At 53.7% G+C, this 9921-nt stretch overlaps 1 protein-coding gene across 1 annotated transcript in view; it reads left to right on the forward strand.

Moving 5' to 3' along the window:
• Nucleotides 1-2978, forward strand: part of LOC134510884 (feather keratin-like) — a 106972-nt gene extending 103994 nt beyond the window's left edge. The window contains exon 3 of the mRNA XM_063324096.1: nt 2784-2978. Coding sequence (XP_063180166.1) covers nt 2784-2978 — 195 coding nt within the window. The remainder of the gene's footprint in view (nt 1-2783) is intronic.
• Nucleotides 2979-9921: the final 6943 nt, after the last annotated feature.

The raw sequence follows: 9921 nt of genomic DNA on the forward strand, positions 1-9921 counted from the left end.
ATCTACTTCCACCCAGCCTGCTGACACGGGCTCAGCTGGAGCACCTTGTTCAGCACCATGTCCAGTCAGGTGTTCAGTATCTCCAAGGATGGAGTCTCCAACACTCCTCTGAAGAAATGGTTCCCCTTCTTAACCACCTTCACACTGAAAAAGCCTTGCCTTCTCTTCCAAAGAAATGGCATGTCTTTTCATCTTTCTCCGTTCACACTTGCCCTGGCCATGGGCACCCTGAGAAGAGTCTCACTCCCCTGTCCTCATTCCCTCCTCTCATCGGTTCACCTGGGATAGAGTTGACTTTCTCACTAGTAGCTGGTAGAGTGCTCTGTTTTGCATTTGGGATGAGAATGCTGTTGACAGCCCACTACTGTTTTCAGTTCTCGCTAAGCACTCAAGGCCTTTTTTGCTCCTCACAACGCCCCACCAGCAAGTATGCTCGGAGTGCACAAAATGCTGGGAGGAGACACGGCCGGGACAGTTGACCAGAACTCACCAAAGGGAGAGTGCATGCCGTATTGTCGTTATGCTCAATTCATAATGCTGGGGGAAGAAGAAAGGAGGAGGGGGCACTTTGGGAGTTAGGACATTTGTCTTTCCAAGAAAACATCACGCATGATGAAGCCCTTCTTTCCTGCAGACGGCTGAATTCCTGCCTGCCCATGGGAGGTGGTGAAGCAATTCCTTGGTTTGCTTTGTTTGCATGCACAGCTTTTGCTTTACTTATACCGCTCTTTTTCTCAACGTACACATTTTTTCTCTTTTCCTCTTCTGATTCGCTTCCCTATGCCACCGTGGTGGAAATGAGCGAGTGGCTGTGTGGTCCTACTTGCCAGCTGGAGTTCATCTCCCATACATGCCATTCAGGATTCAGAGACATCGATGACACCTCCCCTTCAGGTCCTTGCCTCCTGGTCGATAAACCTCCCAGCTCGCTCATCTTCTCCTCGGAGGAAGGGTGCTCCAGTCCCTTCAGCGCCTTTGTGGCTGTGCACTTGACTTGCTCCGCTATGTCCATGGCCTTCATAAACTCATAGAATCACTGGGGTTTGGAAAGACCCTTGAGATCATTGAATCCCACCCTTCATCTAACCCTACCAAGTCTACCACTAAAGTGTCCCTAAGTGCCAAGCATACTGTCTTCTACAGACCTCCAGTGATGGTGAGTCAACCATTTCCCTGGCCAGCCTCTTCCAGTGCTTCACAAGCGCTAGCGTTGCAAGGAATTGTTGTAACCCAAGTGCAGGACCCAGCACTCAGCCTTGTTGAACTTCATAACATTGGCCTCGGCCACTTGATCCAGGCTGTCCACATCCCTCTGTAGAACCATCCACCCTCAGGCACATCAACAAACCCACCCAATATGGGTCACCAGCAAACTTAATGAGGGTGCATTCGATCCCCTCGTCCACATCGTTGATAAAGATATTAAACAGAAGCGGCCTCAATACTCAGCCTTGAGGAACACAACTTCTGACCAGCCACCACACTGAATTTAACTCCATTCGCCACAAATCTTTGGGCATGGCCACCCAAACGTTTTTTTAGGCAGTCAAGAGTATGCCCATCAGAGCCATGAGCAGGCACTTTCTGCAGCAGAATAATGTGAGAAACAGTGTCAAAGGCTTTAGTAAAGTCAGGCTTAACAACATCCACAGCCTTGCCCTCATCCATCCACTAAGCAGGTCTCCTTGTCAAAGGACGAGATCAGGTTAGGCCAGCAGGACTCTTCCTAAAGCCACGCTGACTGGGCCTCATCACCTGGGTGTCCTGTATGTGCCATGTGATGGCACTCAACATGATCAGCTCCATAACACTTCCAAGCACCAAGGTAAAACAGAGAGGCCTTTCTCTCTTATACTTACCAACAAGAGGGGCACCAAGGCTCCCACAGAACACACCCAACGGGAAAAGCCAGCCTCAAAGACAGCCGTAGTCAGCTGGGATCAAGGCCGGGATGGAGCAAATGCAGGGGAAGGGGCAGCACCTCATGACTGCCACACCATCAAAGTGCACAACAGACAGGGCTGCGAGGAAACGGGGGCCCCTCTTCGCAACACACCCACAAACCACACCACACCAGTGCCACGGCATGACCTCACTGAACACACCCCACCTCTCCTATGCTTTAGTCCCATCTTCTGTTCAGCCTGACAAGCGACAACAAAACCAAGTCTTTGGCCTCTAATACTGGGACTTGAAAGCTGCCGGTGGGGCCAACTGGACATGTCCTCAAGTGGAGGACACGAAAAGGGAGTGATGTGGGAAGGAAATGACACCCCACCTGATGACTCACCAGGCTGTGGCATGCAAGAGCTGCTTGCTGCAGAAAACCATCATGCGCAAAGTCTCTCCCACCCCTCCAGGACCAGCATAAAAGCCGGCCCAGCAACTCTCCCTCACACACTTCTCCTCACACCTTCTCCTCCACCCTCAACAAGGTGAGCCTCAACCCCATGACCCTCCTTCTCCTCACCCACCTGACCCCTCTCCTCCACCACGCTCTGCCCACAGCCTCAACACCCCTCATTCCGCCCCACCACCACACTCCCCACAACCCCACACCATCCTCCACACTCCCTTGCCCTCCTCCAACACTGATCCTCGCACCCCCACATCCCTTCTCTTTCTCAACACCCTCTCTTCCAGGCACACTCCACACCACACCCATGGCCTGCAACGACCTCTGCCGCCCCTGCGGACCCACCCCGCTGGCTAACAGCTGCAACGAGCCCTGCGTCAGGCAGTGCGAGGCCTCCCGCGTCGTCATCCAGCCTCCCGCCGTGCAGGTCACCCTGCCTGGACCCATCCTCAGCTCCTTCCCCCAGAGCACTGCCGTCGGATCCTCCGCATCTGCTGCCGTGGGCAATGAACTCAGCGCCCAGGGAGTGCCCATCTCCTCTGGCGGTTTCGGCTTCGGCTACGGCTACGGCTTGGGAGGCCTTGGCTGCTACAGTGGTAGAAGAGGCTGCTACCCCTGCTAAGGGCCATCGCCACCACCCCTGACACCAACCACGGCAAACTTGAACCAACAGCATAGACGGAGGACACACCTCCGGGCCCTTCCTAGCACACAGACCTGCTGTCCACGGATCATGCTCTCAAGGCACCAAGGAAACAGGGAAGGGCCAGCGCCAACTGCCTGGAACCATGGCCCATGCACTTCCTCCTCTTCTCCCACTTCCTTCTTTGCATCGCCCCTTCTCTCATGTCCACTACTCTCCCCTGCAACCACTCCCTGACAAGACAAAGCCCAACAATGAGCTCCACTATGCCACTCCCACTGCGGGCCAAGAAGACCTCGGTGCTTCGGCAACATCTACTGCACTCAAGGGACTTCGCCTGATGGTTGCCCTACGAACACCTCAGACCATCCCCCTTCCCCTTAGCACCTCTGCCTTTGCAATCTTTTCCCTCAATAAAGTTCTCTTGCATCTCAGCCTAAGACGCCTCCACTTCCTTTCTTCTCACAAGGTTCATCCAACCTCACCCAACACAAAGCCAGGGCTACAGAGACCGTTAGGGTGCCTGGAAAAGGGCTACAGGATCTCTCTTAGGAAGTATGTCCCCAGCAAATAAAAACAGCACAGGGCAGAACAGGGGAGCTTCACTTCACACAAGCCCTTCACTTGACCAAACAAAGCTTGGACATGTTAATGCACTTCTACCCAAGACTCTCACACAAGCTCCCCATGGCAGCGTGCACTTCACAGAATCACAGAAACTTCAGAGCTGGAAGGGACCTCTAGAGATCATCTAGTCCAACTCCCCTGCTAAAGCAGGGTTGCCTAGTGCCCATTACTCCGGACTGCATCCAGGCGAGTCTTGAAAATCTCCAGAGAAGGGGACTCCACAACCTCCCTGGGCAGCCTGTTCCAGTGCTCTGTCACTCTCACTGTAAAGAAGGTTTTCCCTGTATTTGAATGGAACTTCCTATGTTCTAACTTGTGCCCGTTGCCCCTCGTCCTGTCACTGGGAACCAATGAAAAGAGTCTGGCACCATCCTCCTTCAACCCACCCTTTAGATACTTATATGCCATAATAAGGTCTTCCCTTGCCCTTCTCTTCTCCAGGCTAAAGAGTCCCAGCTCTCTCAGCCTTTCCTCGTAAGGGAGATGCTCCAGTCCCTCAATCATCTTGGTTGCCCTACGCTCGACCCGCTCCGGTACTTCCCTGTCTCTCTTGAACTGGGGAGCCCAAAACTGGATGCAGTATTCCAGTTGTGGCCTCAGCAGTGCAGAGTAGAGGGGGAGAATGACCTCCTTTGACCTACTGGCCGCACTCTTCCCTATGCAGCCCAGGATTCCCTTGGCCTTTTTGGCAACAAGGGCACATTGTTGGCTCATGGATAATTTCTTGTCTACACTTCACCAGCTCTCCTCCCCAGCATGACACCGTGGCCAGCACAGCAGGCAGAATCACAGCAAACACAATCATTGACTGCACAAGAACCCTCTGGAGATCATCTGCTTCAACACAGACTTCTAAAACGGGGTCATCTCGAGGAGGCTCTCCACGACCATGTCAAGTCAGCTTTTCAGTATCTCCAAGGATGGAGTCTCCAAAACCTCCCTGCACACCCAACTCCACTATTTGACCACCCTCCCACTGAAAAAGCCTTGCCTTCTCTTCCAAGGAAATGGCACGTCTTTTCAGCTTTCTCCATTCCCCCTTGCCCTGGCTGTGGGCGCCCATGAGGAGACTCTGACTCCCCTCTCCTCATTCCCTCCTGACATGGTTTCAGCTGGGCTAGAGTTGACTCTCTCACTAGCAGCTCCCAAAGTGCTATGTTCTGGATTTGGGATGAGAAGGCGGTTGATAGGCTACTAATGTTTCCGGGTATTTCTAAGCACTCAAGGCCTTTTCTGCTTCTCAAACCGCCCCCCCATCAAGTACGCTGGGAGTGCAAAAAAAAGGCTGGAGGTGACACGGCTGGGACAACTGACCCCAACTGACCAAAGGCATAGTCCATGCCATATGACGGCATGCTCGGTATATAAAGCTGATGGAAAAAAGAGGCGGGGGATGTTCAGACTTACGACATTTGCCTTCCCAGCAACCAGTATGTGGCGTGGAGTCCTGCTTTCCCGGAGACGGCTGAACACCTGCCTGCCACGGGAAGTAGTGAATTAACTCCATGTTTTGCTTTGCTTCATGCACAGCTGTTGCTCTACCTATTAAACTGTCTTTATCTCAACCCATGTGTCTTTTCACTTTTATACTTCTGATTCTCTTTCCCATCCTGCCATGGCAGGAGTGAGCACGCGGCTGCGGGGTCCTAGTTGCTGGCTGGGGTTCTGGAATCATAGAATGGTTTACATTAGTAGGGACAGAAACCCAGAATCCCAGAATGACAGGGGTTGGAAGGGACCTCTGGAGATCATCTAGTCCAACCCCCCTGCCAAAGCAGGGTCACTTGGAGCAGGTGGCACAGGAACACATCCAGGTGGGTTTTGAATATCTCCAGAGACGGAGACGCCACACTCTCTCTGGGCACTCTCTTCCAGTGCTCTGCCACCCTCAAAGGCAAGAAGTTCCTCCTCATGTTTAGATGGCACTTCCTATGTTCAAGTTTGTGTATATTACCTGAACCTTACAGATCATCTAATTCCAACCCCCTGCCATGGGCAGGGACACCACCCACCAGACCAGGTTGCTCAAAGCCCCACCCAGCCTGGCCTTGAACACCTCCAGGGATGGGGCCTTCCCAGCTGCCCTGTGCAACATGTTCCAGTGTCTCACCACCCTCAGAGGGAAAAATGTATTTCTCATATCTCATTTCAATCTGGCCTCGTCCCGTGTGAAGCCATTACCCCTCGTCCCATCACTACGTGCCCTTGTAAAAAGTTCCTCTCCAACTTTCGTGGAGGCACCATTCAGACATTGGAAAGCTGCTATAAGGTCTCCCTGGTGTCTTCTCTCCTCCAGGCTGAACAACCCCAACTCTCTCAGCCTGTCCTCACAGCAGAGGGGCTCCAGCCCCCTCATTGTCTTCGTGGCCCTCCTCTGGCCCTCCTCCAACAGGGCCATGTCCTTCTTCTGTTGGGAACTCCACAGCTGGACGCAGTACTCCAGGTGGGGTCTCACGAGAGAAGAGCAGAGGGGCAGAGTCACCTCCCTCCACCTGCTGGTCCTGCTTCTTTGGACGCAGCCCATTATGCCGTTGGATTGCTGGCCTTCCAGTGCACACTGCCCGCTCATCTTGAGCTTCTCATCCACCAGCACCCCCAAGTCCCTCTCCTCAGGCCTCTTCTCAAGCCATTCTCTGCCCAACCTGAATTTGGGATTGGGACTGCCGTGACCCACGTGCATGGCCTTGCGCTTGGCTTGCTTGGATTTCACGAGCTTTACACGGGCCCTCCTCTCAAGCCTCTCCAGGTCCCTCTGGATGGCATCCCTTCCCTCCAGCATGTCAACCGCACCACAAACCTTGGTCTCATCGGCAAACTTGCTGAGGGTGCACTCAATCATAGAATCATAGAATCATAGAATTGCTGAGGTTGGAAGGGACCTTTAAGATCATCAAGTCCAACCCTTAACCTACCCTGACAAAAACCACTTCTAAACCATGTCCATAATTGCCCCATCTACCGTTTTTTCAAATACCTCCAGGGATGGTGAATCCACCACCTCCCTGGGCAGCCTATTCCAATGTTTAATAACCCTTTCAGTGAAAAAGTATGCCCTAATATCCAATCTAAACCTCCCCTGACATAAATTGAACCCGTTTCCTCTCGTCCTATCGCTTGTCACCAGGGAGAAGAGGTCAGCCCCCATCTCTCTACAACCTCCTTTCAGGTAGTTGTAGAGGGTGATAAGGTCTCCCCTCAGCCTCCTCTTCTCCAGGCTAAACAACCCCAGCTCCCTCAGTCGTTCCTCATAAGGTTTGTCCTCCAGGCCCCTCACCAGCTTTGTAGCCCTTCTCTGGACACCCTCCAACACCTCAATGTCCCTCTTGTAGCGAGGGGCCCAAAACTGAATGCAGTACTCGAGGTGGGGCCTCACCAGTGCCAAGTACAGGGGGATGATCACTTCCCTAGTCTGGCTCACCACACTATTCCTGATACAGGCTAGGATGCTGTTGGCCTTCTTGGCCACCTGGGCACACTGCTGGCTCATATTCAGCCGGCTGTCCACAAACACCCCCAGGTCCTTTTCTGCCGGGCTGCTTTCCAGCCACTCTGCCCCAATCCTGTAGCGCTGCATGGGGTTGTTGTGACCCAAGGGCAGGACCCGGCACTTGGCCTTGTTGAACCTCATACCATTGGTCTCAGCCCATCGGTCCAGCCTGTCCAGATCCCTCTGCAGAGCCAACCTACCCTCAAGCAGATCAACACGCCCGCCCAGTTTAGTGTCATCTGCGAACTTACTGAGGGTGCATTCGATCCCTTCATCCAGATCATTGATAAAGATATTAAAGAGAACCGGCCGCAGCACCGAGCCCTGGGGGACACCACATGTGACCGGACACCAACTGGATTGAACTCCATTTACCACCACTCTCTGGGCATGGCCATCCAGCCAGTTTTTTACCCAGCAAAGAGTACACCTGTCCAGGCCATGAGCAGCCAGTTTCTCCAGGAGAATGCTGTGGGAAACAGTGTCAAGCGCTTTGCAAAAATCCAAGTAGATAACATCCACGGCTTTTTCCCCATCCACTAAGTGGGTCACCTTATCATAGAAGGGTATTAGGTTTGATAGGCATCACCTGCCCTTGCTGGTGATGCCTATCCAGCACAAACCCATGCTGACTGGGCCTGATCACCCTGTTCTCCTACATGTGCCGTGTAATGGCACCGAGGAGGATCTGTTCCATGACCTTCCCAGGCACCGAGGTCACACTGACCGGCCTGTAGTTCCCCGGATCCTCCTTCCGGCCCTTCTTGTGGATGGCTGTCACATTGCCGACCTCCAGTCAGCTGGGACCTCCCCAGTTCTCCAGGACTGCTCATAAATGATGCAAAGTGGCCTGGCGAGCACTTCCGCCAGCTCTTTCGTACTGTCCATGGCACCGACAAAGACGTTAAACAGCACCGCTCCCAGTACCGACTCCTGAGGAACGTCACTCCTCGCTGCTCACCACTTGGACATCAAACCCTTAATCAAAAGCCTTCGAGTGCGGCCATCCATCCAGTTCCTTATCCTCCGAGTGCTCTACTGGTCAAATCCATGTCGCTCCAATTTCGGGACCAGCGTGTTGTGTGGGACAGTGTCAGACGCTTTGCACATGTCCAGGTACATGATGTCTTTTGCTCTTCCCTTATCCACCAACACTGTAACCCTGTCAGAGAACACCACCAAATTTGTCAGGCTTGACTTGCCCTTGCTGAAGCCATGTTGACTGTCACCGATCACCTCCAAATATTCCATGTGACTTAGCAGGGTTTCCAGGAGGATCTGCTCCATGATCTTACTGGGCACAGAGGTAAAACTGACCGGCCTGTACTTCCCCACATCTTCCTTTTTTCTTTTTTGAAAAATGGGCGTCACGGTACCCCTTTTCCAAACAGTGGGAACTTCATCCACAGCCTTTCCCTCATCCATCCACTCAGAGGGTCCCCTTGACAAAGAAGGAGATCAGAGCGGTCAGGCAGGACCTGTCCCTCATAAAGCCATGCTGACTGGCTTTGACCACCTGGTTGTCCCGTACCTGCCACGTGATGGCACTCCAGATGATCTCTCCAGAACCCTTCCTGGCACTGATTTCACACTGACAAACCTCTCTCCCAGTTACAAGCTTGCAAACCAGAGGGACACCAAGACAGCCGCAGGAAAAACCAACAGAAAAGGCCAGGCCTAAAGACAGCTTGAACGAGCTGGCAGCAAGGAATGTTGGGAACGAATGTGATGGAAGGGGTACCACCTCACGCCCAGCACACCATCAAAGTCCACAACTGCATGCCAGGGCTGCGAGGAAATGAGGCCGCTTCTTCACCATGCACCCACAAACCATACCACATGAGTGCCACGGGAAGACCTCACTGAAGACATCCCACCTCTCATATGCTTTGGCTGCGTCAGCTGAATGCCTTGGCAAGTAAAAGCTTCCGCCACGGGCCAACTGCACACATCCTCAAGACGGGGACATGAAAATGGAGAATTAGGGAAAAGAAAACACACCCCACCTCATGACTCGCCAGACTGTGGCATGCAAGAGCTGCTTGCTGAAAAACCACTCTCGTGCGTAAAGCCTGTCCCGCCCCTCCACGACCAGCACGAGCCCTTTCTCAGGCAGTGCGAGGCCTCCCACGTCGTCATCCAGCCTCCCGCTGTACAGGTCACCCTGCCTGGACCCATCCTCACCTCCTTCCCCCGGAGCACTGCTGTCGGATCCTCCGCATCCGCTGCCGTGGGCAATGAACTCAGTGCCAAGGGAGTGCCCGTCTCCTCCAGCGGCTCTGGCTTCGGCTTCGGCCTGGGCTACGGCTATGGCTTGGGAGGCCTTGGCTGCTACGGTGGCAGAAGAGGCTGCTACCCCTGCTAAGGGCCCTCACCACCACCCCTGACAACAACCACCCACACCATGGAAGCCACGGCATGGATTAAGGAGGCAACTCAAGCATGTTCTGGCACATGGCTTCACCATCCACAGCTCCTCCTCTCAGGGCACCAAGCAAGGAAGCAGGGAAGGGGACAGCCCAGACTGTCTGCAACCATGGCCCATGTACCTCCTCCTCTTCTCCCACTTCCTTCTTTCCATCGCCCCTTCTGCTACGTTCACGACTCTCCGCTGCAAGCACTTGCTGTAGAGGCAAATACCACACGGGACCTCCAGGGTGCCGCTCCTACTGCAGGCCAGGAAGACCTTGATGCTCTGGCAAGACCTACCTCACACAGGGGACCTTGGATGATGGTCACCCTACCTGCAACTCAGACGCTCTCTCTCTCGCACTTAGCGCTTCTACCTTTGAACTTCTCTCTTCCCTT

Source organism: Chroicocephalus ridibundus, chromosome 2, assembly GCF_963924245.1.
Source record: "Chroicocephalus ridibundus chromosome 2, bChrRid1.1, whole genome shotgun sequence".
Lineage (NCBI taxonomy): Eukaryota > Metazoa > Chordata > Aves > Charadriiformes > Laridae > Chroicocephalus > Chroicocephalus ridibundus.